The sequence below is a fragment of the Pteronotus mesoamericanus genome, unplaced genomic scaffold (genome assembly GCF_021234165.1).
Source record: "Pteronotus mesoamericanus isolate MK-2021 breed Mesoamerican mustached bat unplaced genomic scaffold, CSHL_Meso_final contig_65, whole genome shotgun sequence".
NCBI lineage: Eukaryota > Metazoa > Chordata > Mammalia > Chiroptera > Mormoopidae > Pteronotus > Pteronotus mesoamericanus.
Window position 1 is genome coordinate 15,407,044 of NW_026555228.1, and position 14,690 is coordinate 15,421,733.

The 14,690-nt window shown below is 40.2% G+C and overlaps 1 protein-coding gene across 1 annotated transcript; it reads right to left on the minus strand.

Moving 5' to 3' along the window:
• Positions 1-11,044: 11,044 nt before the first annotated feature.
• Positions 11,045-12,778, minus strand: LOC129076882 (DDB1- and CUL4-associated factor 8-like). Its single transcript, XM_054581019.1, has one exon. It carries the CDS (start codon positions 12,776-12,778, stop codon positions 11,045-11,047), a length of 1,734 nt encoding a protein of 577 aa, XP_054436994.1.
• Positions 12,779-14,690: the final 1,912 nt, after the last annotated feature.

Below are 14,690 nucleotides of genomic sequence, written 5' to 3' on the forward strand. Positions count from 1 at the left end.
AAAGAACAGCATAAAAAGGGAAAAAATAGTAACTTCACAGTAAAAAACAAAACAAAGCTACCAACACCACTTAAGCAAGCAATGGTGGTTAATATTACCAGTGATAAAGTCACATTGATGTCATATGTCTCCAATATGGGCATTCACCTCTCTGGTTATTCCTTCCGAAAACCCAAAGCTTTGGTGTGGCCATGAAAGAAACATATCAATGGAGCCCAAAACTGAGGAACATTCTACCAAATATGGGCCAGGACTTTTCCAATCTGTCAAGGTCATAGGAAACAAAGAAAGGCTGAGAAACTACCACAGTCCAGGGGAGCCTAAGGAAATATGATGACTGAATGCAATGTGATTTCCTGGATAGAATCCTGGAACAGAAAAATAGACATTAGTGGACAAGTGGTAAAATCTGAATAAAGTCTGCAGTTTAGTTAGTATTAATAGACCAGTTCTTGGACTTTTTTTTTTTTAACCATTATACCAAAGTAATGTAAGACATTAGGGAAAACTGAGTAAGGGTTATGTGGGAACTCTGTGTTTCATCTTTGGAACTTTTCTGTAAGTCTAAAATTATTTCAAAGTAATAAACAATGCACCAAATATCAAAAAATCCAGGAAAAAAATCTTTACCTTTAGTAGCCATAATAATTCTGGTAATGTTTATCATGTCAGTTGAAATAATTTAGTTCCCTTGGTTTTTGAAGTCTCTGCTTATTCTGTGATTCATGCTGAGTAACTTTCATTATTTGTGACCTTTTGAAAATGTCCTTTCTTTCATCATTTCTCTGACTATTTTGTGCAATGATGTGCTTCTGGTAAGTTGCTTCAAATAAAAGCGCAATAAAAAGTGTAAATTGAAATAAAGGTGAAATTTTAAAGAACAACATTTTGTAAATCTAAAAAAGAAAAAAATTCTTAAAGGGAGACATTTCACCAAACTAAATTGTAAAGTACTTAGTAGCATCTTGAAACAGTACAAAATATGCCTGCATAGCTGCTCTGCTTAAGGCACTGATTATTTAACAGGAAACTTTTCTTTGCAGTGAGTAAAATTTTAAAGACATCTTTAAAACAGAGGTGGAATGGAGCCAGATTTACAATGGCTGAAAGGTTTTTAGGAGGAGAGCAATTAAAATGGTGAGTATAGGCAAGTCTTTTAAGAAGTTTGGCCATGAAGAGGAAAAGAAAGAAGTGACATCTGGAATGAGAAGTAGAATTAAGGGGTCATTTTTATACTTTATTTTTATCATAAAGGATATTAGGGGAAAAGTATATTACAGTAAACATCTAGATGTGAGAAAGAAAGAAATGATGTAGGAAATTGAGGAAAATACCAGGATTCAAGGCCTTGAGGAGCTGTGATCTAGAAACCAGTGGAGGAACGCTCTTTCCTAGGATCAGACCAGATGGTAGAAATCAGTCAAGAAAATTGACAGGTTTGGTAGTAGGAAGATGGGTGTGAGGAGCCTGAAGTTATTGTTATTGCTTTGACATTCTGGCTTGTAAAATATGAAGTAAGGCCACCAGTTTGGACACATAGAGGAGGGAATTTTGTGGATTCAAATAGAGAAGATAATTGAGCCTCATTTTCTCAGAAAATAAGAAAATAAACTTTCTAGGATTATATAACTTTTTTTCTGGGAACATTGAGCTATTAAAATAAAATTGTAACTAAAGAAATTTGCCTTGGTCATCACATTAATGACATTTTCTGTGAAATCCAGAAGCAGCTTAGAAGTAGAAAATAAAGACGTCTGGCAAAACTTTGCTTCACTGGAGACAAAAGAGGTACCTCTGTATGAATTAGGTAACAGACATCCATGATTTCCGTCAAGGTCATCTTCACTTAACATCCAATCTGAAATTTACACTTCCCACCAAATGCTTATAAAAATTCTTGTTGATCATACCTACCATATATATAGGGATGCTCACAAGCTCAGTGCTATGCAAATTGAGGCCCTTCTTAGAGTTGGGCGGGGGGAGTCTTCCGCAGAGTACCACAGAGGAGAGGCATACTATACTATCATACTCTTTCAGAAACTCAGTTTCTGAAACCCAGACTAAAATCTGAGGAACCTCTGTAATGAGTATGAATGTCACAACATAGTCCAGCAAAACAGGTCTTTAAATTACTAAGTGAACACAGATATGTTTTAAAGTACAGAGTGAGATCTAATGGGCTCTGCATTAAAGGCTGAAATTGTCCACTGAAATCAGAAGCCACCTTATGACAAGTGGTATATTAGAGCAAAGACAATGAGCTATTGTTCCTAAATTTTAGGGCAGAAACAACATATGAGCTTTTTGTAAATGGTCACTTTGTTCTACTCACATATTTGTTCCTATTTATTAATGAGATGCTCTCAGATTGTCTATATGTCCTATCATACCATCGACAATCAGTTACATTTTAATGCCTTTTGCACTAATTATCTATTTCTCCATCACTTGCTGTATTTGCTGGGATCTTCTGAACAGCTTTGAATGGTAGTGATGTTAGTGCAGATCTTTGTTTGTTCTTAATGTTAATTAGGAATGATTCTGAGCAGGCTAAAAAAATGATATTTTGCCTCCCACTTTCTAAATTTTTCAAGGCTGAGGTAATAAATTAAAAGTGACAGATTAGCAGGAGAAAAATCAAAGTTTAAAAAATGCACGTGGGGAATTCATGTAGACATGAAAATTTGTAAGACAGCGAGGTAACATTGGGTAAATCAGACATTTTTGGACAAAGGAGAAAAGTGAGAGGAACAGGGTCCTCGATTGCAGAAGTGAGAATGCGCGATTTACTGGTAGTTGAGCAAGAGGGGAGCACACCGGCAGGCAAATCCTTGCCAGGAAACTCAGAAGCAATGGGACACAGCAGGATCTAGCTAGCAGGTCCCTGCCTGCAGCCCTCTTGTTTACCATACTTAATTCAAATTAAGCTAAGGTGGCATCCTGCATTCTTTTTCCTGAAGCAGGTTTCTCAGTCTGAATATCTTGGGCAGAAAACAGAGAAGGGACAAAGTTTCTGAGTCTTTCGTTATCTTAACAAATAGCAAAAAATTATATCCCCCAAAGCAGTTTAAAAGTGGCAGAAATTTGGTCCCTTAACTAACAGAAACCTTTATCATCCAATGTCATCCAATCTCTGGAATATCCACTTTAATAATAAAAATATATGTATACAAATAAAACATAATATTGCTTCATTTAACAAAACTTCCTGTGTAACTTCAGAATATCAAATAGGCCTAAGTAGTTTAAAATTTCTCTTATTAGGGGACAGAAACAGTTCTTTGAAGTATGCTAGGGGCCCACTGGAATGACCCAAAACCATTTCCAGGATTAGAAAAAGTCTTGCAAAATTCAAACCCAGGAAATGTTGTCAAACACATTTGACCAAAAGAACATATATCTTTATAAAACAACATTAACTTAGTTATTTACCTAAAGTGAGAATCAAAAGTATCAAACAAAGTTAGCAAAAGTATAGTTTTTAGGATTGAGAGGATTATTTTCTTAAGTAATTAAGAAATTCATTAAGACAATATGACACAGAACTATTTTAATAAAGCATAGAATCTAAAAAAATTTTGTATCTAGAGGAGAACAATAATATGGGAAAAAAAAAACAAACCCTGAATACCTTGTGCCTCTAAAAGAACCAAGTTCTGGTTTTGCATCAACTTACATTTGGTATTTGAATTCATTTATTTAATTAAATTTAACCAACCTTATTCACCTTATCCATATGTAAAATTTCCTCTCAAGATCTCTCTTCATAAAGCTATATTGTTTTTCATCCTTCAGGTTTTCCTCTCCTAACTCATTCAAAAGTCACTAACTTTACAACAACCCACATTCTTTTAATTTCCTCTAATATTTATATCCATACCTTATACTTTCCATTACCAAAAACATAATTTCTTTCCAACTTAGAATTTTTAACTTTTACAAACCTTAATTTCTATGGACAACAAAGAGTAAATCATTAGCATTCTTTAGGGTGGCAAATCTCTGAATAAATTTCATAACTTCTAGAAACAGGCTCTTTCATTGGCAAATAGTCACAAGTTTTATAAACATATTTAATATGAAAATATATCATTAACATATCCAAATTTATTTTCTACCTTCTCTGTAATAAGAAACCAAAAGTAGGTAAACTTTGATCAATTAATGTTTTAGTATTTCATGGTATTACGAAATATCTAGATACTTATAACGTGTATCATGTTACAAAAAATTTCTAAGTTTCATGTTACCAATAGACTTTAGGACCCTATGTTGAGGCATTTATATATATATATATAAAACATATAATTGTTAGTGATTTTATCAAAAACCTTTATTTTGCCATAAATAGTTATGGAGTATTAGTGACACCTGAGGTTTCAAAGTCAATTATTATCCAAACAATTTTCTCGGCACATTCGGTAACAGACATAACTTGAACTTACTTTTGTAAATCCTGGTAAAACGTATGTAATTCATCTTAATAACTCTAAAAGACATTAAAAAACTTATGCCAGTATTGATGTCAAATACTTTCCTAGAACATAAGACTTTAAAAATGTTTGGGATAGTTGCTATTTATTAACTTAAATAAACATTTCATTCTTTTAAGCCAAAAAAATGTTACAGACAGGAAGGAATACGATCTAGAGGCAGAATACATCATTCTATACATATATAAACATAGATCTCAAAAACAGATCCTAACATAAACTGTATCATTAATAACTGTAGAAAAGACAACATTTTTCATTGTGTCTTCTTGACAGCTTTAAGGGAGGCTGGCGAAAACAAAGGCCAGGGATCAGGCGTGGACAATGTGAACCACTTGTGTGTTTGAAAGTGACAGTTTTATTTCCCTATAGTTATTCCTGCCTCATATTGAAGAAGCGGTGCCCACCCCTGTGGCCCAGAGGCCCAAGATGGCAGTGAATGTAGCTCAACTTAAAATTGTGAATTTACTTAAAACATTAGATTATATTTGAGATAACAACTCATAATGTATTTAATGTGTGGCCCAAGGCAACTCTTCTTCTTTCAGTGAGGTCCAGAAACGCTGAAAGGTTGGACACCCCGGCCAGTGGGCTGAGGTTCCATCTCCGATTACCTGGCAAGAAGACCCGTTGAGGCTCCAAAATATTCCTATCGTACTTTCAAAAATCAGCTTCCAATGCTGTCAAATTTCTGATTAGCTAGTAAATTCATTAAAGCCTTTTCAAATATACCAATACTTATAAATCTTCTATCTCAATAACCTTTCAAAAATGTCCACCTTATTAGGAAATCTGCCTTTCCCCTGTCTTTTCTTAGAATTCTCATGTTAATTAACCAGTAAGCATCAGTAAGACTCAAAAAGCTAAATAGAAATTTAAAAGTGTTAAGACCAGCTGTAGGTCTGTGTATCTCTTTTTTAATTAGGTGCAGGGCACTTGTACTTCCAATGTCCTCATTTGTCACAATATCTGCAAATATCTGAAGCCAAAAACGGCGGGGTCTCATTGGAAAATGATGTTTGGTCTAATTTCTGTCCTTCCATCTCATTAAAAGGGTCTTAATGACAGGTTATTATATCAATATGAGAGCTTGATAAAGCATTTCAATTAAGAAATTTGTTTCCATTGAAAACATCCACCACTGTTCTGGACCAGTGGCAGTAGGATTTTAGGGCAACTCCACCAGGAAGTCTTTTCCAACTTCAACAAAGAAGCCAAAATGCCTCCACAAACTGAATGCAGAAGATGCATCCCTCATGGATCCAAACGTTCACCTGCAAAGCAGAAGCCTTCGTTACACAGACGGTTAGGATGGGGGGTGCATAAGGCGTCTTCTGTCTCCCACAGCACGCGGGCGGCTCTGACACAGACCCGCCAATGCGTGGCGCGTGGCAGGCAACGCCTCTGGAATGAAATTTTCCCACGGTGAACAAGTAACAACGGTTTAGACAACAAAGCCCCCTTAAGGGCTGGGCCCCCTATCACAGTCTCCCCTCAGAACCGGCAGAGCTGGACCAAGAGTCACTTGGAGACCCGCTCTATTCGACCGGTCACCAGGTGCACCCGGCACGTGCACCTTCCAGGTGGTGGGGACCGGAGAAAATATCTTCACTGATCACAAGCCAGGCTTTCAGGTCATAGAACTAGCTGCAAGGACAAACCTCATCCAGTTTTTCATTTTTATAGAATTTCCTGGGGTGGCACTGGCTAATAACACTATACAGGCTTCGGGTGTACGGTCATCTAATACATCATCTCTGCATCCTGTTGTGTGTTCGCCACCTCAGGTCAAGGCTCCCTCCATCACCATTTGTCCCCCCTTTACCCTTTCACCCGCCCCCCACCTCGTTGCCCTCTGGCTATCACCATCCTGCTGCCTGTGTCTATGAGTTTTTCTTTCTTTGCTGAGTCTCTTCACCATTTTCACCTACCCCCAAACCCGCCGCCCTCTGACAGAAACGCGGCCTGTAGAAGACGTTCATAGACAAAGAAGAAGGGGGAACAGGGTATGAGCTTTCAGAAGGGAGAACGGGCGATGTACAGGTAGTGCAGGAACAGTGGAACCCACATGGCAGGAAAATCCTTGCCAGGCGACTCAGAGACAGGGGGACACGGGGTATGTAGCACACAGCCACCTGCCTGAAGCCCTTTTCTAAGGCGAACATCCTAAAACCTCTTTCCTGAAGCAGGGGTCTCTGTCTGAATCTCCTGGGAAGGGAAGGGGATAAGGTAGAAGGTTATTTCTGAGTCCTGTGCCTTAATAAATAGCTTGAATTAATGTCCCCCAAAGGAGTTTCAAAGTGGCAGAATGCTGGTCCCTTCACCAGCAGATCCCTTATCATCCAATGTCATTCAAAGCAGTGTGTAGCTGAAGCTAGAATTACGGTTACTATCCTAGAACGTACTGTTTTCATAGTTTGTATTTTGTTTTTTGTGTCTTATTGCTTCATTGTTGTTGTTTAATTTTTTCTGCTCAGGAGACTACAATTCAATTAAACGGCCTTGAGTTGCTAACATGTCTACCACAGAACTCCCAAAAATCCAGGTTGAGGCTACAGCCAACTGTACAGGTGAAAGATGATTTTTAAATATCATGATCTTACTATGCTTTATGTACAATGTCAAATAAAGAATATTTAACCCTTAAAATTATACCATGAAAGAATCTTGAGACATGGGATCTCAATTTCTATTGTCACGTAAGCCAAATTACCTTCCCCCAAACCAATTATGCTATGTGCCACTATTTGTTGGAAGTATGGAGTTGCAATTTGTATTTCATCCTCTAATTACACCATCTTAGCTCGATGGCATTGGAACGTTATCTTCTGTGAACTTAAGTTTTCTGTCCTCCATTTTAATGTGGGTTTTATGAAGAACTACTGAGCCATGGGCAGTAGCTTAGTTGGTAGGAACATCGCCCCAATATGCTAATGTTGCATGTTTGATCCCATGCCAGGGCACTGATAGAAGGAAGCATTGAAAGTATAAATGAGTAAAAAAACAAGTTGATCTCTCTCTCAAATCAATAAACACAAGTAAAAAGAATTATTGAGAAACTGCACTTGAATATACTTGTTAGTATATGTGCATCTAAATTCCATAGGTGGTTGCTTATATAATGAAGTTAGAGACAAAGATGTTGCCAAAGCTAGGAGGAAAAAGAAAACATTGTACTCTGACTAAAACAGCAGGATAAGGAACTTCCAAACCCCTCTCAGTGAAAATATCCAGAAATCCCTAGTTCTCCCCATAACACAGCTTCAGGCTAGCGTAGTGATCTCCTTGCCATATACCCATCTCCAAACTCATTGCCCATTAAGGAAATGTGTATTCAGTCCCCCATAAGGCTCTGAGAAGGTAATTCAAAAAGTGAAACCTCTGATTTTACTACTGAAGAGATTGGAGACAACGCAAATTAAGATAGTGAAGTTCAGAGATGTTGATGAGGGATGGCTAAGATCCAGGCTACTATGAATTTTTGCATTATGCTTTTGGCTCCTGTGGTAGAAGGAGCAATGCTGAAGGTCACTGTGGGACCAACAGGACTCACTAAAATTCTTTTGGCTTGTCATTTAGCAATTAGATTCATATATATTATATATATAATTTCATAATATATATAAAAATATATATATTTTTCCCCGTGTCCTTTCTACTAAAGTCCTTTAACAAAATGACTGCCAGAAGATGTCTTTCTAAAAGGATATTTTGGCATATGTACCAGCTTTAAGTTTTGCCTGCTTAAATGCTTGAACTGTTAGCTTGGCCTGCCATGGCAAGGAAGGTGGGTTGTGATGTTTATTGTTCTCTTCTATTTCCTAATATACCAATATTTACATAAATTACAATTGCAACATAATTTTCAATTCCTGGGATCTATGCTACCAGCTTCGTGTTCAGCTATTATCATAACTGTATTTTTCAATTTATCCCAATCCCTGTTATCTATCTACCAACATTAAAAAAGACCAACCTCTCTCCTTAGGGGGATTAACTCTTACAAATGGCAAATCGTCTAGGCAATCTGGTGACTTACTCAATCCAAACAGGTGCTTATGGCGGCCTCCTTCGGGGTCCAAGCAGAGGTGACTTATAACAGGGACGGGAGAGTGCGTGACTGTGGGACCTGGTTAAGCAGTGTTCTTGAGGCTTTTGTCTTTGCGTCAGGTGCCGGAGCCGGGGGCCAGCACTGCTTTCTGGAAGGAGAGATGGCTGTGCAGTGGGGGAAGCAAAGGTGGACTGAAACCTGTGAGGTTCACCGGAACCCACCAGGACAACCTGGAGCCCAGGCTGATCGTCACGGCCTCCAGGCCTCCACCCGAGGTGGCGTGAGTGCGGGAACGAGACGTGAGCAGTGTTCCTATGGAGCTGCTGAAGCTGAAGAAAGATCTGAGGCCCAGCTACTGCCTCACACTAAGGGGAGCCAGGAGGTAAGAACCAGTGTGCCGCTGGCCTACTTTCTGAGCCCAAATCAAATAGGGCTACTACTGTGCCCTTGCCTTCCAAATGCTGCTCCAAGTGCCTCTTCTTGCACCAGAAGGGCAGAATCATGCAGGGAAATCTCAAGGTTTTAGTTCAGAGCACAACCCCTCCCCAACGATCCTCCATCCCACCTCCAACCCCTCACACTCCACCGATAGAGTGCTTCCTATGGCACATGAGAAAGACCTGGGTAGTTATCCTGTTTTTCCATTGTTTTCATGCCACCCAGTGTCATTGGACATTCCAAATGTTATTTTATTATTAAATTTGTAAATTTGTTGATGTTCTTGCTGGTATACATCACACCCAATTATGCAGATCTGCCCCAAACTTGGGATTCTACTTTAAACTCTGCTTTCCTTATGGCCTGTTTTAAACCACAGTGCTTTGCTCAGACTCACTGGGTTCTTTTGCGACATTTAAGGTCCTTTCCTGACAGCAGACCTTGGTAGGAGGTAAACCAGGGCCCCAGATCTCAGGCATTTGTCTCTCCCTTTGAATCTGAGAGAGCAAAAACTTTGGTCAAGTAATTTTCCATTCTAATCTAACCTCATTACATAAACTTCTCAAACTGCTCACAAGGCGCCAGAGCTAATACCCATTTAAGGAGCATTATGGAAGAAAGTTGATAACATAATTAACATTTAATTCTAGACATTTTGTTAAAACAAAGTTATTAATTATAGACAAAAAGAAAATATCTTCCTAGGATTTTATCTAACCACCTTTTCTCTTCATTTTCCTTTTTCTCCCTCCCCTCCCTCTCTTTGAGTGAGACTCTCTGAGAGTACACGAGTGTATACATGTGTGCACACACTTAATTTTACTCATTTTTGTCAGGGCACAGGGTATTTTATCACATCCTTCTTTACCAGGAAACATCTGCAAAGCAGGGTGTGTTCTACTTCCCAGGGAGGCTGGGGACAAGGAGGGCCTCTGCCTCACTAACACACATAACAGGTGTAAAACTGAAACATTATTATTGCACGCTGCCTGGACATCTTACACCCAAAGTTTACGTCACGTAAGTCTTAGAACCAAGAATTTTTAAAAGTAGCTTAACCCCTCAAAAATAATCTTAAGCAATGCTTCAATGTCGAATGAGGTATTTCTTCCAAGAACATCACCCAGTTATCTGTAAGTGCAAAGTATTCTTTATTGCAACATGAAGTTATTCTTAAAGTTGGTTCAAACATATATTCATTTTCAAATATTAAGAATTCTTATAATCCTGCCTGCTACCTTTTAGGGTATGGGTGTCACAAGAGAACTCTGTGGAAGGTAATTCTGTGGGAGTTCTCAGCCATGCACTTTCAGGAGAATTCAAAGTACAGTGTCAAGCTTCTAAACTTATTCCTTCCCAACCCCATCTATTACATTAATCAGTGTTAACATATGGATTCAGAACACAGAAACAACAGAAAGTTATTAATTATAAGCAAAAAAAAGTTATCTTCTTACGATATTATCTAACCAATTTTTCTCTCCATTTTCCTTTCTCTTCCCTCTGAGTGACACTGTCTGAGCACACGAGTGTGCATATGTGTGCATATATTTCACTTTACTCACTTTTAAAGAATAAACATGTTTGTACAATTTTCAGCTAAAACAAAGAACTTACTAATATACTACAAAAAATGAAAGAAAGAGGAATGTTTTCAGTGTCAGAAATGATAAGATAGATTCAATAAGGCTCTTAATATTTTCACCAAATTGGGAACCTATAAAAGTCAATGGTAAGAGAGCAAATGAAAAAATGCATAAATAAATTGCTTCTACATTCATACACAGGTAAGGGGTAAAGGAAGAGGAATAAAGAGACGAAGTGAGGGAAAAGTAAAGAGGGAAGAAGAATGTGAGAAAGGAAGGAAGGAAAGCACAGGGAACAGATGAAAGGTGGTTTTATTGTGGGAAATAAAAGACCAAAGGCAAATCTATTAGTTAAACTGAATTTCAAGCTTAAAGTCCAGCCTACTGCAGTGACATCTAGCTGCATCAGGTATCAGGCATTCAGGATGGGAGGCGTGGACATGTTCTTGGAATTGTCCCTGGTCTTGACATTCTTAGTCCTCATCCTCAGATGCATCTGAAGAATTAGAAGACTCATCAGACTCTCCTTCCACAACTGCAACTGAGCGAGGTACCCAGCGACCAACTTGAGGGCGAGAACTTCTATACGTCAGGTGATGCATGAGAAAGGAAAGCAGTTGGCTGTCAGGCACATCAGTGTGACCCAACCAATCTCTATCTCGTTCCTGCTTGTTCTTCTTAATCACATCCTTTAAATCGAGAAGCTGGGTGGCATCTTTAGCTGTGGGTGCCCAGATCTTGGCATCATGGTCTAGGCCACTGGTTGCCATCACGGGGAGGTAAGGGTGGGGCTCAACACAGTTGACAGTTCCTGCCCTGTCACCCCCCTCCAGGAGCTGAACGACCTGACAGGATGATTTCTCCCACAGGAAGATGTGCCCGCCATCACTACCGCTCACCACAAACTCACTTCTGGGGCCATAGAAATTGACACCTTTGACTGTGGCATTATTTCTGTGCCCCTTGTATTTCTTAACATACTGGGCCCCATCACAGCTAGAGGTGTGGAACAGGTAAATATCTTCATCGGTGTAACTGGCCAGGAGCTCTGTGCCATCATGGCTGTACACCAGACAGGTGATGTTTACTTTGCCATCACAGTTGGCCAGGTGATGAGGGCAGAACTTCTTGAGCACGCCATTATTCACACTCTCATCAATTTTCCTCTGGTCATAAATTCTTACAAACTCATCCATTCCACCCACAGCGAACTGGTAAGTATTGGCGGGATTCACAAAGATCGAATACAGTCCCACTTTCCTCGCATTCTCCTTTGTTACCACCACTTTGGAAGCTGGGCTGTCTTGTCTGAGGTCAATGGCAAAAACAACAGCATCTTCCCCTGAGGTTAGGAACTTAAAAGGGGAGTCAGGCTCCAGCGCCAGCTTGTGGCTCGCTCCTCTATGTTGGACAACCCGCTTAGTAACCCTGCTGTATGGAATAGCAGGTAGCTCTGCCACCCGTACCTGCCCATCACGGGCACACGTGGCCAGCATGGAATCGCCACAGTTGGGAAGGAACTTGGCCTGAAAGACGTTATTTCTGTGACCACTATCAAAGTTCAGTACAGACTGCTGGCGCGCCCAATCCCAAACTATCACTCTCAGGTCATCACTGCTGCTGGCCAGCCAGGTGCCACGCTGGTTAAAGTGAACACTATTGACACAACCACGGTGGCCTTCCAGGCCATACTGCAGGCAGAAACGCTGCACAAACACCCGTGCCCCGCAGGCCTCGTATACAAAGCGGGCACTGGAACCCAGCTGCCGATCTCGAAGAGCAGTGAGGACATTCCAGCGAGGGCGGGGCAGGGCCGATGTCTCTGAAGACATCCAGTCCTCCAGGGACCGAGCCGCGTCTGATAAGTACTCATCAGGGTTGCCCTCAGCGCACCGTACCTGGTGCTGGTCTTCTGCCGCTTCTTCCTCACCTTCCTCTACTTCTCGCCTTAGCCCGCCATCACCGTCGCCATCGCAGTCGCCGTGGCCGACTGTGTCTTCACCACCAATATTTTCCGCGCCAGTGCCTTGATTTTCTGTGCCCGCAAGGGTGGGAACACCACCATCCCCGGCACCGGCACCGTCTCCGGTCAATCTCAGGTTCATCTGAGGTTCAGGTGTCAAGGTGAGACCTGACGAAGTCTCCATATTGGCCTCCGCCTCCGACTGCTCACCTCGGCCATCGGCGCCGCCCCTGTTACCAGACATCTCGGAGGATGCTAAGTGTAGCCGCCGGGCTGTAGTGGAGAAAGGCCTGGAGGGCTTGAGAAGGTGGCAGGACAGCACCGGGTGGGGACAGGCCAGCGGAGAAGAAGGTTGGCCTAAAGGTCAGGCGCCATTTGCGGTAGGCCAAAGCCGGAAGTGCGATAGCTGGGTGACGCGGTTGCGAGGATGGGAGCCGATAAGGTTCAAAAGACTTCCGCCCATGTACAGGTTCGCACTGTCTGGCAGCTCAGATTTTTTTTTTTCCTCTTTATCCAGGCCCAGACTCCCCCGACTCCCGTTCGCCGCTATCTTACACAGTCAGCCAGTGTACTTTTGCTGCTTGTTCTTTTGAACATTGAAACATATGCACTTGGGAAGCATTCTTATTAGAGAACCTGTAACAAAAGCGTTCCTCCTCGGGAAAAACACTTATCCTAAGCCTCTCAGTGCTTTGCTTAAAAATAATGTACAGTTTTGAATGAATAGTCAAATGCAATGGGAGATTGCTAAGGCCTCCACAGCTAGTGGGATCCCGCCTGCAAACAATATCTTCAGTGAATCAAACAGCTTAAGGGAACCCTCAAGAGCTCTAATTGGTAGAAAAGCCTTAGGGTTGACAGATAAAATACACAATGCCTAGGTAATTGCATTTTGAATTTAAAAATGAATACCTTCTCAACATGAGCAGATCCCAAATATTGCATTAGGGTGGCTTCTAATAAAGATATTTATTATTTATTTGAATTGCAAATTTAAGTGTGTGTCCTGTATTTTTTGGGGGAAGGGGTGGTTAAATATGTCAGGCTTTTTTAGTGAGAAGAGTAATTTTGACGCTCTGTGTCATCAAGGCTGAAATCAACTGGTCAATTTAATGTAGACATTGAAATAGGGACTGCATCACCAATTTGAAATAGAAGTATATTTCTTTTCTTCCTCCACCAGAGATTCGTTGTATTTATTTGGAGTTCATTCAACTCAAGAATCTTGAAGATCACCACCACAATTTTATGAAGAAGGAGTATTCTGTGATGTTATAAAGGTATCACAATATTGGAAATATATTCCAAAATAAGTAAGAGGCTTGGGGGTGGGGGATTTTAGGCAAAGGAAACTCTTCAGAGACAGTGAATTATGATTGCTGTGTTAACCTCTGCCATTGGGCAAATGAATTCTCTAAGGTGATGTGGGCAAATTTTCAAAAGGCTATAGTAAACTGGTGTCTAAGTGTGGAAAACAAGATTTCCCTCAGAGTAATTGCAAGAGCAATGTAAAGTAAATTAAACATAGACATATATAGTCTTTTAAAGATAGAACACATTTCCAACTCTAATATTAATGGAAAGATACGTAAAAGAATATACATACTGTTCTATAGAGAATAGCACACCAACCTAAAAACCACCTGAAAGCCTATCAAGAGTAACACGGGTAATAAATTAGCATGTATTTCTATAGTGGGATAATGTACAAAAATGAGGACTCATGAATTAAAATTAAATACAACAACATGTGTGAATCTTAAAACAACGAAGAATAAAACCACAAGTGAGAGAAGAATAGTGGATAATTTCATTTTTATGCAGATCTTTATATTTTTCATATGCAATAAAGCTATTTACTAAAGAATAGCAGTACACGCACTGACACAAAAAAAGAAAATCCTTGTTGAAGAACTCAGAAATAATGGGGCAAAGGGCATATCTGGTCAACAGGCACCTGCCTTAAGCCCTGGTGTTTACCACACTTAATTCAAATGAGGCTAAGGGAAACATCCTAAAATGTCTTTCCTAAAGCACCTTTCTCTCCCTGAATTTCTAGGGCATGAAAGGGTGGAGGGTCAATCTTCCTCGAAGTTTCTGAGTGTTCTGTCTGTTAATAAACAGCTTAAAATCCATATCCCCAAAACAAACTTCAG

Coding starts and splice junctions, on each gene's coding strand:
- LOC129076882 (XM_054581019.1), bottom strand. CDS start 12,778: ATGTCTGGTAACAGGGGCGGCGCCGATGGCCGAGGTGAGCAGTCGGAG.